At 39.9% G+C, this 16686-nt stretch overlaps 1 protein-coding gene across 3 annotated transcripts; it reads left to right on the top strand.

Moving 5' to 3' along the window:
* The first annotated feature begins 214 nt into the window (after positions 1 to 214).
* Positions 215 to 15588, top strand: tapt1a (transmembrane anterior posterior transformation 1a). Of its 3 annotated transcripts, XM_060885161.1 has the most exons (15): positions 215 to 427; positions 1419 to 1567; positions 4133 to 4251; positions 4527 to 4559; positions 6362 to 6524; positions 8516 to 8651; positions 8766 to 8863; positions 9462 to 9531; positions 10799 to 10879; positions 11301 to 11410; positions 11840 to 11899; positions 11992 to 12060; positions 12341 to 12417; positions 12759 to 12922; positions 13094 to 15588. In XM_060885161.1, the coding sequence occupies exons 1-15, from the start codon at positions 262 to 264 to the stop codon at positions 13348 to 13350; spliced, it is 1752 nt and encodes a 583-aa protein (XP_060741144.1). In that variant the 5' UTR covers positions 215 to 261; the 3' UTR covers positions 13351 to 15588. The 3 variants fall into 3 exon arrangements, with proteins under 3 accessions (XP_060741144.1, XP_060741146.1, XP_060741145.1); XM_060885163.1 differs by lacking the exon at positions 4527 to 4559 and having other exon boundaries at positions 6365 to 6524; XM_060885162.1 differs by lacking the exon at positions 4527 to 4559.
* The last annotated feature ends 1098 nt before the right edge of the window (positions 15589 to 16686 follow it).

Below are 16686 nucleotides of genomic sequence, written 5' to 3'. Positions count from 1 at the left end.
ATTTAATTTAATTTAAAACGACATTTGGTTTCAAATGACTGAAACGATATTTAGGTTGTTTCTCTTTTTTGCGACGTGATGACGTAGCACTGAAGATTCCACCCGTTTTCCGACAGATACCGCTTTCTGCGCTATGATTGGTCAGCATCACTACGCCTTCCGAGCTCTGATTGGTCAAAACTTCAGTCTCACCGGCGTGAAGGACAAAGCGAGACGGAACAGATCGGAATGCGGGTAGGGAAAAAACGCGTAAAATGAAAAATGGCGGATTCTCTCCGTAGAGGTTTGTCCGAGAAGAACAGCTCGGAGAGAGTGTTTTGGAGAAAGGCGGTAGGGACTGCTAAAGGCGTCCCTGAGACGGAAATGGTGGAAACCCTGCGGTGTTACGAAGGACAGTGTGGAAAGGAGGAGCGGCGCGTGCACTCAGGTGAGCTCCAGCATCTGACAGCTCGCGCACAGTGAGTGCTGTGGACACACATTCAGCTGTTATAATTTGGGATTTTTCTCATTTTCATTTACATTAACTACAGGTTTAGCCTGTAGACTAATCTGCAGTACAGTACAGCATATATACATATATCCTGAATATATACATATACATATATAGGTCAAATTAAATACATGTCAGCGACCACAACTGTGTTCAGGAGATTTAAGGTGCAGTGGTCGATTTTTATTATGTAGAAAATATCAACAAAATAACGGTTTAAGTCAAGACCTCGGTGCAAGCGTGTAAATCTGCTGAGAAAAACGGGTTTGAAAAACTGTTAGGCGTCTGGGATGCTGGATTGTGATTGGAGGGTTCACTTGTCAGTTATTTTATAGGCCCCGCCCCCAACATCACCTCACGTTGTATATCAGTGAGCAAATTCATAAAAAAGATAAACAGTGTAGTTAGCATGCTAATCCTTATTACCACACCTTAGGGTCATTAAAGTGTACCTTTAACACTAATGAAGACAAAGTGTCACGAAATGTTGACCCATGAGGTCCAATAAAAATGATCTAAACTAAAACTTGACGTGTGTTATTTTTATATATACCTTTGTACATGAAAGTCTTCCTTAACATTTGAAGGTGAAGGAAAACTCCATCCTGACTTTGTTAGCTTAGTTACTGTGATGTTTAATAGGAAACTAGCTTCTTTTCATCAAGCATGAAGCCGTTTTAGCAGGTTGTTCAGAGAGAAAGACTAAAGAAGGATTAAAGAGCTGCTGCATCAGCTGTGTGAAATTAGACCAGAGAAAAATGAGAGGTTTAAATTTGGAAAGACAAACCAGGCATTTCTTTTACTGATGAAGATGAATATGGAGGACATTCAAGGTGGAGTATGTTCGTAATTCACGTGACTGATGTCTGAGATTTATTTTGTAGTGAAATTCAGCATATACAATGTTGTAATGTTTTTTTCTGAACAGACGAAGAGGAAGCAGACGAGCCGTCTATTCTGAGGTTCATGTCTGCCGAGCTGACCAGGGGCTACTTCCTGGAGCACGATGAGGCGAAGTACACGGAGCGCAGAGAAAGAGTGTACACATGCATGAGGATCCCTAAAGAGCTGGAGAAGGTGGGCCTCATGTACACACTGTCCCATTTTCTCTCTCTCTTTCTCTCCCCCTCTCTCTCCCTCTTCCTCTCTCTCTCGCTCTCTCTCTCTCTCTCTCTCTCTTTCTTTCTCTCCCTTTTCCTCTCTCTCTCTCTCTCTCTCTCTCTCTCTCTCTCTCTCCCCCTCTCTCCCCCTCTCTCTTCCTCTTCCTCTCTCTCTCTCTCTCTCGCTCTCTCTCTCTTTCTTTCTCTCTCTCTCTTTCTTTCTCTCTCTCTCGCTCTCTCTCTCTCTTTCTTTCTTTCTCTCTCTCTCTCTCTCTCTCTCTCTCTCTCTCTCTCTCTCTCTCTCTCTTGCTCTCATTTGCTTGCCACACTCTCTCTCTCTCTCTCTCGCTCGCTCGCTCTCTTTCTTTCTCTCTCTCTCTTTCTCTCTCTCTCTCTCCCTCTCTCTCCCTCTCTCTCTCTCTTGCTATCATTTGCTTGCCACTCTCTCTCTCTCTCTCTCTCTCTCTCTCTCTCTCACATTTGCTTGCCACACACACACTCTTGAAGCAGGCCACAATCACATGTAAAAAGCACTTTGCTACACTTTAATTTCAGGATCGATCTGTCTGTGACAGATTTTCTCTCTCAGAAAGCTCAGGTTACATGGACAATATTTGGGACAGAAGTATGACATAAAATTTCAAAAGTCTCTGGTGCTGGATGTGTCATCCTTTCAGCACAGGATTACACAATTCATTAAGTAAGTCCAGTTGTAAATGTGTACGGTATGCAATTAAAGTAGTCGGCACATAGGAACAATAAAGTTTTCTGATTTCACATGATGGCATTTCAGCTGTAGTTGAAGAGACAATTTAAACATTTTTTAACATGTGCTTACCATCACAGTTTGCTGTTTGCTCCTATTTTCTCACTCACTGTTTTCCAGCACTGGTTTTATTTATTTATTTGTTTGTTTGTTTATTTATTTATTTTCCAGTTTGTCAGTTCAAGTTTTTTATTTAATTATTATTTTCATTCATTCATTCATCTTCTACCGCTTATCCGAACTACCTCGGGTCACGGGGAGCCTGTGCCTATCTCAGGCGTCATCGGGCATCAAGGCAGGATACACCCTGGACGGAGTGCCAACCCATCGCAGGGCACACACACACACACACACACACTCATTCATTCACTCACGCAATCACACACTAGGGACAATTTTCCAGAGATGCCAATCAACCTACCATGCATGTCTTTGGACCGGGGGAGGAAACCGGAGTACCCGGAGGAAACCCCCGAGGCACGGGGAGAACATGCAAACTCCACACACACACAAGGTGGAGGCGGGAATCGAACCCCGACCCTGGAGGTGTGAGGCGAACGTGCTAACCACTAAGCCACCATGCCCCTCTAATTATTATTTTAATTTATTTAATTTTATTATTTACATTAAATAAAAGTAAGATAAATGAGTTTTAATAGAGTTTTGGGGCTGACTGTGTATGGCATTTGGTATTCAGTTTGAAGTGTGAATGTGTGTTTAAGGGCAGGAAATGTAAACTCTACTAATATAATGAACTTAAAGTGAATAAGAAGCATAAAGAAACACACACACTCATATACAAGGTCTTCACAAGTTTGTCAGATATTCCTGCCCTTGTGGGGACATATGGTACCCACCAAGATATAAAAATCACACACGCACACACACACCCTGATGAAAGTTCACTCGTGTGTGTGTGTGTGTGTGTGTGTGTGTGCGCAACGTGTAATCAAGAGCACAGTTCACACGAGATAAGATAAATCTCATACAGAAAAAGTAATGCTCAGAGTATTATAATGAGTGTTGTAAGTTTTTTGAAATCCATATCAGCCTCCCGGGAGTTCAGGTAATTAAAACAAATGCAGCCATTCACAACACGTTCGAATCCAATATGATGTGAAAATTAACTTTTTATTACCACTAGATGGCGCTAACGACCATCTCAAACCTCAGAGATCATTCACATCATCTTTAGACTTTCTTAATCGTTTCTGACCTGTTTTTAAAAACACGGCCAAGTCTGAGGAGCTTGTTTCTTTTTACTCAACTACGCAAACAACACACCTTTTATATCCACAGCTTATAATCACACAGGACTTGTGTTATCCCAGACTGAATGGCGGAGTGTGTGTGTTGACAGGTGAGGTGTGTAGCCGAAGTGGAGATGTTATAAATATTTTAGCTACTCAAAGCTCCAGTGTGTCCTGGAAAACGGAGCTGACTGGAAAATAATCGGCTTGCTAACTTGATGTGATTTAGTGGAGCATAAGGAATACAGACACAAGCGAGTGAAAACGTTCGTAGGCGACGACTCAGATCTAGTCGTGATGTAGCATGAGTTTTACTTTAGATCATTGCAGTATCCAGGTGAATAACCTTGAATTGATTCCCTGTCACAGTTTTACACACAAGTACACACTCAGCTTTCAACTTACCAAAGACAGATTACATGCACGTTTAATCAGGTATTTGTATCTTGACTCTGCTGTAAGTATCACAGTGTGTTTAAGGGAAAACTTCCTCACAGTGAGATTTCTGTTCTTCACTCACGTGCAGCTCATGATGTTCGGCTGCTTCCTGTGCCTGGACGCGTTCCTCTACGTGTTCACTTTACTGCCCCTCCGAACCCTGATCGCCTTCCTGAGACTGCTGACCATCCCCTGCTGTGGCCTCGGGTATATACACACACACACACACGCACACACAGAGAGCATGCACAAGAGAAGCTTCAATTCCTCAGGCACATTGTACTAGTACGGCCGCAATATTACACTCTTGCAGTCTTTTTAATAATATTTAATAGTATTATTATTATTAATATGCAGTTAATAATAATTGATTTTTAAAGCTTGTTTTGAAATCTTCTGTATAAATTACTTTATTTGAAATTTCTAATGTGCTTGTGAGCTCTAATATATCATCTTCTTTTCCTCACCGTATTCTTTCTCAGGGCACACATGTGCCCGTACTGCAGAAGGAGCAGGTAGGCTGCTAAGTCAAACCATATATTCATCCATCTATCCATTCATTCATGCATTCATTTATTTACTATTAGTTTTTGCTCCTCTAAAACACACAAGCTTTAATTCTAAAAAGTTGTTTAAGCTTTGCAGTAAGAAAACAAATCATTTGTAGGAATCTCGTTGACAGCAAATGAGTGAACATGTGCTCAGAACTGAAACCTTGTGCTACTTTCTGCTACATGTACAAAGAAGGCACGAGGTGTGACGTGTGACATCTACAGGAAACTACAACGCGGAGAGGAACGTTCTGTTCAGAGCGTGTAACATTTCTTTGAGCTGTTGTTGTCTTTTATTTTCTTTTCAGGCAGTGTGAAGATCTTTCATACTCGTTTTTGTTTGCTTCTTACGTTTCACATTTGTGTTGATTTCAGCGTCAAGCTGCACACCGCATGCACTTCACACTACACACATGTTGACAACCGCAACATGTCAAGGCACTTGATGTTCAGAAGAACCTGAATTCATTCTGAGCAGACAAATAATTATAGTTATATAGGTCTCAGCATTAAATAAAGAAATGTTGGTTATACAGCGAATATAAAAACAGCTTTATGCACCATGACTTTTTATTTCTTGATTATTAATCTTGCCAACTAGTAATTAATATATTGATAAGTATGCTAAAATATAGGTTTATATATTTAAAATAAAAAAGAAGAAGAAGAATTGGCCATACTTGTTTGAGATTATTTTTAAAAATATTATACTTTTTATTTTATTTTTTATTATTGTTATTAGCTGCATTACAGACTTCATTACACTTCACTTTTTTTTTGTGTGTGGAAAGCAACGTGTAATAAAGTCAGCTCTAGCATATGGCTATACAGAAAAGATTTATGGTTATCGGATTCATTTTGATGTCTGATGTCATGGATGTCTGTGACTGCAAATAATTTAGTGATTGAGAAGAGATAATAATAGGGATAAAAAACAGATTTAGTGATAAAGTGCTTTAAACCAGGTCAGAAATGGAGGATATGTAGGAAGCACACACTCTAGAAAAAAAAAAGGTATTACAGTCTTATATCAGCAGGATCCATGTGACTCTGACAGCATTCATGTCATTAGTCCTGAACTCTTTGTGGTGCTTTTATGAGACAGATTAGTGCTGTATTGTAGCTTGTATATTACACTACGTTGCACACTGTACATTAGGGGTCACACAATGTGTTAGGAACGGGGGGGGGGGGGGGGGGGGTGTTTCAGGAACGCAGCGATCCTTGATGAGACTGATCTACAACAGCAGAAGACCACACAGGGTTGAGTGTTGCTATTAAAGTGGACACACCTGTCGTTGGAAATTTAGAAATTTGATTAGACACATTTTTTAATCCTGCTGACAGACCCAATGTGAAATTCAATGTGAAATTCAGCTTCATGTTGTAAATTCCCAGCAATGGAGCATTATGAGAGACTTTCTCACACACGGCAGCTGACTATCTCATCTGTGTAATCTCGTCTCTCAAAATAGCGGCGAAGCAAAACTTCTGCTTTTCCCTTTTCAGTCTCATGACTGATCACTGAGCAGAGAGAAGCTACTGATCTGAATCTCTGTCAAGCCCTTTTAGTTTTCTCTGTGTGCCGTTAACTAAAGAGGCCTCTGAAGTGTCGTCTGCATGATTGCGTTCTGTGACAAGGTTCTTGTGTTCCTTGTCAATTATACACAACCACACACTCATCTGTAAAAGTCTGATGAATGCCGTATGACTGTAGTATCTACACGGTGTGTATAACACGCGCATGTGTGGGTGTGTTTTCTCAGCAGCTCACAGTTCCTGCAGCCAGCCCAGATGTGTGACCTGCTGAAGGGCCTGATCATGGTGCTGTGCTGCTCCATGATGCATTACGTGGATTACGCCATGATGTACCATCTTATCCGAGGACAGTCCGTCATCAAACTCTACATCATCTACAACATGCTGGAGGTAGGTACAGGTTAAAATGTAAATATCTTTGACTCTGTGTTTCTTTCTTGTATAAATGTGAAGACGATTTCACGAACACAGTAGCAGTAAGAAGAGCAAGCAATTTCTCCAAATATCACAACTGGAGCTTTACAGAAAAGTGAAACACTTTCAATGTCACCAAGTGTCCAAATCTACAAGTAGACATCATCTCCGCCCAACAAATCTACAAGTAGACATCATCTCCGCCCAACAAATCTACAAGTAGACATCATCTCCGCCCAACAAATCTACAAGTAGACATCATCTCCGCCCAACAAATCTACAAGTAGACATCATCTCCTCCATCAAATCTACAAGTAGACATCATCTCCGCCCAACAAATCTACAAGTAGACATCATCTCCGCCCAACAAATCTACAAGTAGACATCATCTCCGCCCAACAAATCTACAAGTAGACATCATCTCCGCCCAACAAATCTACGAGTAGACATCATCTCCGCCCAACAAATCTACGAGTAGACATCATCTCCGCCCAACAAATCTACGAGTAGACATCATCTCCGCCCAACAAATCTACGAGTAGACATCATCTCCGCCCAACAAATCTACGAGTAGACATCATCTCCGCCCAACAAATCTACGAGTAGACATCATCTCCGCCCAACAAATCTACGAGTAGACATCATCTCCGCCCAACAAATCTACGAGTAGACATCATCTCCGCCCAACAAATCTACGAGTAGACATCATCTCCACCACTAACTCATTTATCTACCATCAAAGAAACACAGAGATCTGATACCACTGACTAGAAAAATGAGCTTTTAAGGCAACAAACACTTAAATTGTTTACTGTGAAACCAATCGCTGCCGTTGGTGAACGGTGTAGGATCTGTAATTCTTGGGGGCTGTTTTTATCTCCATATGTCATCATGAAGTACCAGGTCATTTTAAAAGTAAATCTGGCTGATTCCTTGCTTTCTATTCTCCAATCTCATCAGGTTTTATAAGAGAAGACTGCACAAAGTACTCATCTTTAGCCCAGGTGCCATTATTTCTGGAGGTGTCTGTAAGTCTGCCTGTAGAGAGAGAGCATAAACTGTATTATAGCAGGCACAGGATTGAATACAGCATCAGCTTCTGTCGCTAGTCACAGAACATGACCTGATGAACGTTAACAGAGGAAGACAGGCGTGGTTAATGTCTGACCTGCAGTGATAAAACATTTTGTCAGTCGACAGGAGAAGGAACAGACCTGGCAGTTCGCAGCAGAGTATCAGTAATGTTCAGACAGAACATTGGTCCTGCTAAACCTGCGCTGTCTCCACTGAAAGATGCTTGATTAAGTTGTTCTGTATTTGTCACGACAAACACGTTTCTGTAGAAAAAAAACCTAAGCTCCAGAGGTGTATTGACCCGGAAATGCAACGTATCCCCAAATGACCAACGAATGAAACACTGACATTTTTCACATGTGTCTGTGACTTTTGTCACCACTACTCAAGTCTATGAAATAGCTTCACTATTTAAGAGAAACAACACGTCCACCAATCACAGTGGAGGTGGGCGTGTCCGTTAAACTTCACTCTCCTCCACATTTTTCTAACACTGTTAGGTCATAAAGAACAAAACAGAACCTAGTAAAGTGTCAAAGTAAAGTAAAATTTTATCCCCGAAAGCCTCAAAATGCTCTCCTGATTTTTTTTTTTTCTTCTGGATGTCAGATTGTTAGGTTTGGATTATGGGAAAGAGAAAATATATAATAACTAATTGTTTCATGATGTACTTTACCAATATATGAGCCGCTCATGAAGGTGAGCACTAAAAATTCCTGTAAGGATTTTTATCACATCCACCTGCACAAGTGCTGGAGGTATTACGGATATTAATAATAGTAATATAGCACTGACCACTTAACCATGCCGAAATGCAAAAAAAAAGCACGGAGAGGTCTCTTCTCTTCTGATGAGACCATATTTTATATCTGAAAACTATTTGATTCCCTCAGGTGGCAGACCGTCTCTTCTCCTCTTTCGGCCAGGACATCCTGGACGCTCTGTACTGGACCGCCACTGAGCCAAAGTCCAGCAAGAGATCTCATATCGGAGTCATTCCGCATTTCATCATGGCTGTCTTTTATGTCTGTATCCTTGTCCTTGTCACATTTGTTGTGAATATAGCATGGTGTGTAAGGGTTTTGTCAGAAACTGTACTGTGTGTGATCAATGTGATTTTTCCTGATCATGAGCTTGACACAGTCCTACACGCCATCCTCATCATGGTCCAGGCCTCCACATTAAACGTGGCCTTCAACTCGCACAACAAGTCTCTGCTCACCATCATGATGTCCAATAACGTGAGAATACACACACACACACACACACACACACACACACACACACACAGGTAGGAATTACATATTTTATAGCCAGTCCACAATGGAGTCTTTTATAGTCAACAAAACATATAGACTATTAAGATGTCATGTGACTCGCCAATCATCTGACAGCAGTTTATAGTATTTTAGCTAGTTTTCTATAGTAGCATGCCATTGTTTTTATTCTTCTCATAATAAATAATCGTTTTTTAAAAAAAATGAATTAACAAATGACACCTACATATTATTTCTCACATATTATTGCTCACTCATTCTTTATCTCTTACAGTTAATATGAGAAAATGTAGCGCATGTTGCAATGCAACACTCTGCCCTGACTTTAGTATACTGGAAATTTGTATTTATGCATTACACAGGGATAACAGACATCGATATTTATTATATTTAGCAGATTTTGTTGCAAATGCAGAATCTTCATCTGCAGGTTTGAAAAAAAAAAAAACATACTACTTGAATATAGAATACATAAAGATTTACCCAGCAGGATTTACCTAGCAATGTGTTCTAGTGGATCTGTGTGCATTTAGTTTCTCTCTCTTCTTCTCTCACTTGTCAGTTTGTGGAGATCAAAGGAAGCGTATTCAAAAAGTTTGAGAAAAACAACCTCTTTCAGATGTCGAACAGCGGTAAGACGGTTAAATCCACCGTTATGGATGTTGTGTGTTTAACCTAATAAATGTCTCTTCAAGCTAGTTAACCCTGGGTCAGTGTAAACCACGAGGTTATTGAGATTCACACTGCTCATACTTTATCGGAGTTAACCATTAATCCTGGGGATTATAATATCGTAATAGGACGTTTGACACTGTACATTTCTATTTCTGGGTTAATGTGGCGGTGTGTTAGCCTAGTGGTTAAGGTGTTGGACTACCAGCGGAAAGGCTGTGTGTTTAAATCCCGGGTCTTCCAAGCTGCCACCACCGGGCTCTCGCCACTTAACCCTCAATTACTTTGACAATGTACATGTTTAGCACAGCAATGAAGGGTTAACAAGTGTAAAAAGTTCCTCTACCTGGGGTTAATTGCAGGGTTTAGAGAAAAGTGTGAAAAGCTCAAGAATTATTCTTCTAAACATCTTGAGTGTCTGAGTCAGTATTCTCAGTCTAATCTCATGTGCTTAATATCAGACACGTTAAAGCAGCAGTCCTGCACTTTTCAAATGCTAATCCGAGCTCCCAGGCATGGTGTGATAACACACAAAGGTGCTGACAGGCTGTGTATGGGTCTGAATGACCCTCTCTTTCAGCTCCCAGCAGCTTGTTTGATGCTTTTCAGCAGCATGACTTAATAAGTGATGTGCTGCAATCAGCTCCTATTCTCTGCTACCGCTATTTTCCCTTCGCTCCGTGTCACAGAGTATTCTCTATTTTCCTGGCTGTCCTTTAACAGTTCTACTGATACATATGCAAGCTAAATCTCCATTTTTTTTTTCATTATCAGCAGAACACCTTGTTTGTTAAACTTAAAATGTGTGAACATTACAGGAGACAGTTTTAATGTTCAAATACTGTTTGAATTTCTGTGATATTTGTATCCAAAGGCAAAAAAAAGACATTTTATTGAGCAAGCTCTTATATTCTACACAGATTTATTGGTCTTTGTAACTTTTTTCATCAACGCGTGTTTATTTTTTCCTTTTCCTTTGACTTTTACATAGAGGCCAGCTAATAAAAGATCTATAAATCCTTAAGCATATCAAGTCTTTTATATACACTCGTCAAAAAAGTATAGAGACGTACAACAATATTCACAAAACATGATTACATCATTTCCTGTAGGTAAAGTGTGTATCAAATGAAATATAAAATTGGACTCAACAAAACATTACTATGGTTAAATCAGTAAAAATGGCTTGTTGCTGATGATGGCTTGTTGCTGCTTTCTGATCTGCAGACATTAAGGAGCGCTTCACTAACTGCATCCTTCTGCTGATCGTGTGTCTGAGGAACATGGAGCAGTTCTCCTGGAACCCAGGTCTGGACTCTACCACCCTCACACCATAGTTTTCCAAATCCCAGGTCAAATTTCGACCCAGCAGAAAGTTACTTTTCCTTTAGTAACGGCTGATTTATCAGGCATTTATAAGCATTTATTGCTGCTGATCTGAGCTGCTTTATAGTTTATAATGAAGTGAGAATAGAAGTCATTTTCATGGATGTTCCACCATATTGATTGTAACTATAAGCAAAATAAAAATGTGAACCTTTGTGAAAATGTCATCTATCTAGCTGTCTGTCAATCTATCTGTCTATCTGATGCTGGTTAACACCATTACACCACATTGTCATTGGAGTAAAACTTTTATTCAAAAATATCAGTTCTTTGTGTTTTTTTTTTTTTATTTTGTGTTTTTTTATTATTTTATTTTATTTTATTTATTTATTTTGTGTTTCAGATCATCTGTGGGTGCTGCTTCCAGACGTCCTCATGGTGGTAGCCTCCGAGGTGGCCGTGGACATAGTTAAGCACGCATTCATCACCAAATTCAACGACATCACCGCAGACGTAAGCATAGTGTCAAACCTTAGACGTTCTCACAGATCTAGTCATACTGATCGGATAAAGTCCCTAGAGTCCCTGAACTATATATTCATCAGCTTTCCTTCAGTACTCTTTGTTTTTTTAAATACGTGACATTTCCAGATACTCCACCTGAATACTGTAGGTTTGCTTCCAGACCATGCAAGATCACAACCCCTGCATGTTATAATGATTAACAATGCAGACGTACCATTCACGTTAAAGGAGCCTTTATATGATATGATGATGCTAATGATGATGCATGTATTCGAATAAACAGTGTTAGATTTACTGTCAGATTTAAACATCATATTGTGATAAAAATCCAGAATCTTATTGCTAAAAACATTGGGTAGGTTATAGCAGTACAGATTTAATCAGTTTTATTATTTATTTGTGTGTGTGTGTGTGTAGGTGTACAGGGAATACAAAGCCAGCTTGGCCTTGGAGCTCGTCAGCAGCCGGCAGCAGTATGTGAGTGTTAAGCACCGATGCCACATCATTTAAACGCTATTTGTGAAAGTAAATGCCGCCATTTCTCACTTTTTTTGGTTTGGTCTGAACAGGCGTACACAGACTACAGTGACTCAGTGGCCAGGAGAATGGGCTTCATCCCTCTGCCTCTGGCTGTTCTGGTGAGATGCTGCATTTCACATTTAGAGTCAGAGAGAGAAATATGTGTGAGAAGAAAGGGGTGTTACTCGCTCCCGTGTCAGTGCGACATTAGCATACACTAATTTAAACATTACTTATATACAGTACAATCCGACTGAACTCGGTATAAAGAGTTTAACCACTAATAGACAATTCTATTAATGAGAGAACTAATCTCATAGTCGATTGTGTTTTTAATAAACAGTGTAGATTTTCCAGTATTATCATTCAGATCATCTGTCATCTCTCTGTCTCTTTCAGTTGATCCGAGTGGTGATGAGCTCAGTGAAGATTCAGGGAGCGCTGGCGTCTGTCAGCCTGCTGCTCTTCTACCTAGGGTAAGTAACTGCTCGTTACATGTAGTGAAGGTCAGGTCAGGTCAAGAAGCTTTTATTGTCATGTCAACCATATCTAGCTGATTGCAGTACATAGTGCAATGAAACAGCGTTTCTCCAGGATCCTGGTGCTACATAAAACAATACAGATCTAAGGACTTACAGTAAGTTGTCCTAGCAACATAAAGTGCATAAGAAAGAGGATAGACAATACACAAAATAACACCATCCAATGTGCATCCTGTATATTATACAGTGCAATGTGCAAAAATATAGGACATAAGCTAGTTCAGAGTACACTAATAGTGCTAATTTGTCACAATTTTTGGTCTGTTTTTGTGTAGAATGTTCACACTCAAAGTGTTGAACAGTATAATTCTGCTGGGAAAATCCTGCCACTATGTAAAAGAAGCCAACATGGAGGGGAAGCTGTTTGATAAGCCCAACACTCCAGGTCCAAAAAAGACCCCCAGAACACCCAGACATTCCAAATCCCCGCCTCCATCAGGTAACATGCCATGATTACTGTCTGATTATACTTCATACACTGTGCATGACCTCTAGTGTTTTATTCTGAAGCCATGAAGTTTGCTGAAGTCATGTGTGTCTCTCTTTCTCTCTCTCTCTCTCTCTCTCTCTCTCTCTCTCTCTCTCTCTCTCACTCTCAACCTGTCTTCAGATAAGCCAAAAGCTGAGCATCAGTCCCCTTTCATCACTTCCATCACCAGGCAACCTGCCCCCCGCACACCAGACCTCCTCCCCTCGACTCCCAAGCCTGTCACCATGGAAACCAGCGAGCCTATACCAGAGAGTCCCTCTAAAGCAGAAGAGGGCAGCAGCGAGACTCCTCACGGCACTGAGCTCAAACACAGAGCACCAAAGAAAGACCTGCTGGAGATCGATCGATTCACCCTGTGTGGAAACCGCATACTTTAACCGCCGTAGCTTCCCCTCAGAGACGAGACCGAAACACGCCACCGGTCCCCAGGGTAAAGGGACGGTGACATACACACACAGGCTGAGAGATTCAGTCAGAGAAAACGTAAAGAACATTCCAGTGACTGAGGATCTGCTGTCCATGGCAGTCAGACAGAGTCACATGATGTAAGGCCTGATGGGGGTCCAGCATCCTCTCTTCCTTTTAGATGTGAACAGAGAAGAGACGCAGCATTTCAGTGTAGTGGAGCTACACTGCTGTCCTGAATACTCTGCTATAATCATGTCAGACATTTGAGAAGGCAAAAATCTTAGCATACAGAGAGATCGTAAATCAGCAGGTTAAAGTTTTTATATGATGTTATTAGGTATTATAACAATGAGTAATAACGAGTTAGAAAAGCTATAAACTTAATAACCAGGCAATGGAGTGAAAGGTGAAAATGCTGAACATTCGCTGTCAAACACAACAGCAGTATTTCATATTTCAAAATAAAACCTAATACTTTTAATGACTTACAAATGATAAAAGGAATTAAAAAATGTAAAATCTTATACCACAGCAAATATCAGCAGTTCCATTTTTTTATTTATTAAAGAATGCTGCATTTTCTTTTTTTATTATTATTTATTTGTTTACATTTATCTTTAATGTTGCAGAACAGCTATGAAATGATTTCCTGTTATCACTTATGCTAAAGCAGCTACATTCTATATCAGTCACACTCTTCTCTTTCTGGAAGCCACCCTGAAGACTTTGTAAGAGTCAGCTGTAAGTTTTTGACCACAGGCTAAGCTCTGATACTGGAGACTCCTTTCAAAAACTTATATAAATGTCTTCTTACAAAAGAAATCCTATTTGTAATCGTTTATGTTTAACTTATGTGGAGCTAGCAATAAACAATTAGCTGTCAATTAGCCGTTACTATGGAAACTGTTTTAAATCACTGTCCGCAAACTGGCAACCCGATTCAAGCGTTCCGCCGTGCTGTGGTATAAAGATAACGAGTAATACTACAATGGGATTTTTATATTTTAACGAAGTTATACATCGCTTAGAAGATTAAATAATTCAACTGTACAGAAAACCTCTAGTGTTAAACCATGAAACGCTAATCTTTTTTTCATCTTTAACTCGAAAGGCATTTTCACCTTGAACCCATAAATACACTGCGCTGCTTGGTTATTAAAATATTGATGTATTAAATAATAAAGCATCATCTCGGTCTAATGAATTATGCCAGGTTTAATACAGGTCTTTAATAGATGTCGTAGATGGCGCTGAACTTAATACACGCACTTTCATCTTGTTGATGGTCTCATGGCTGGTTCCCGGCTGGTTAGTCCGAGGTAGAATATGAGCGAGAGTAGATATAAAAAGGCTTGAAGCTCACAGTGAGCGTTGTCTACATATCACCGTTTAACATTCCAGACCTTCTCATATATTGTGCCATACTTTATAGTGTATAGTTTACCCAGATCGCTCCCTCTTCATCTGCACGTTCAGCTCAAACGCATCAACTTTTATGCTGATGCCACCCACAGCGTCTCACTCGACAGCTGCGATGCATTTTATTAAGCCTTGAATCAAATGTTTGCACTAACATCTCCGCTATCTATATCCCTGATTGCTGGAATCTTTTCAGGAAAATAAAAAACAAAACACCAGAATCACTAAACACACACAGATTATTATAACACAACCGTATTCCATATGTTTCAGGGTGGAGTTTTCCTTCAAAACCCCCAGATATCTGAAACCAGAAGAAAAGCAAGTTGCACTGATTTTTTTTTTCCACAATGTCTTAGATGGTTTAGTGTTTGCTTCAACATGCCATGACCTTCGCTTTCACGTTTGTTTACTCGCTCACTCAGGGAACGGGGAGAAGACGTCTAACACTGCCTCGCTCCTAGTGAGGTTTCATCGCTTGTCTTTCAGTTCTCTCTGTTTTTGTTCATTCAGATGTTTGTGGTCATAACTAATAAAAATAGTGACTCTAATGAAGAAACGATAACCAGGGACACAGATCTAGTTCTAGTAATTTATTCAGAGCGTTTTGCACATTTTAACACGTCTCTTGATTTCAGGGAGGAAATCTTCTTATTTTCACAAATCATGAGAAAACATTCCTAGGTGTATTAAAGCTGATTTTATGTCTTGCTGGTGTGTTCGGGTCCAGACCGAATGTGAATGTGCTCCTTCAGTGATTTAATACTAAAATAATGGTACACCAGCAACACAGTGACGAGTCTCATTCATTGTGCGTGTGTGTGTGTGTTTGTGTTAACGGAAGGGTTTAATATGTCGTAGGTTTTGTGATGTCAAGATGTTCGTCTCAAATGTTATGTTTGTGACATTCAACCTTATGCACTATGATGAGATTTAGGAATGATTATACGTGGTAATAGTGCTACACCTCACCTAATGCAGTTTTGCTGCTTGCTTTGGCATTAAAGGGGCCCTTCATTACTCTGGCTTTAAAGGTGCAGTCAGTGATCAGTTGAGCAAACTTGCCAACTTTGCTGCTAACTCTAATGACTTTGATCCTGACACTTTGCTTACTATGTTGTCTGTGAATGTAAAAAGCACATCTTTTAAAGTTTTTAGATTATTGGGAACTATTTTCTGACAAATCTTGACAAATAAAAGATGTGCTGTTTGTTTGGTTAGCACTAAACAGATGCACAAAATGAACAGATCTCTTAATTAAATATAAATGTGATCCTATTCTGTTTAGAAAGATAAATGTGCCCAGTATCCAAATATAGTATAAAAAAAAGTTTAAAACGTTATTTTATTTATTATTATATTTATTTATTTACTACTAGTTCCAGCGTTTGGAAATAACATCAACTACACTCAAAATTTCTGTGTTGCAATTATTTAATTCATTTTTCTCTCTGAAATCAATAACGGACTTTGGAGATAAAGTTAAACAGGTGAGTTTTTTTTGTTCGTTTTTCTTTTTAACATTTAAGAGTAGCAAGTTTCAGCTAACTGATAGCAAAATAAAAATCACTGACTGCACCTTTAATGCCCAGGACATGTGAGTAGTGTGTTGACTATGTCTGTGACCTTCAAACTGGTGTGTGTGTGTGTGTGTGTAAAACCCAGCTCCAGCCATCCATGTGCTTTGCTGGGATTAGAGACCTAATCGCCTTACAGAAAACCTCCACTGCCTTACTGTTACATTTTCCTCTGAGTCTCTCTCAGTCTCTCTCTCTCTCTCTCTCTCTCTCTCTCTCTCTCTCTCTCTCATACCATTTAACACAGTGGTCGAGTCCTTGACCTTTTCAGACTCTTTCAGTTCACACGTCCATGAAGACGTGTGCTGT

The sequence above is a fragment of the Tachysurus vachellii genome, chromosome 13, assembly GCF_030014155.1.
Source record: "Tachysurus vachellii isolate PV-2020 chromosome 13, HZAU_Pvac_v1, whole genome shotgun sequence".
Classification (NCBI taxonomy): Eukaryota; Metazoa; Chordata; class Actinopteri; order Siluriformes; family Bagridae; genus Tachysurus; species Tachysurus vachellii.
The sequence above is the reverse complement of the archived record's forward strand: the minus strand, read 5'-3'. Positions and strand labels throughout refer to the sequence as shown.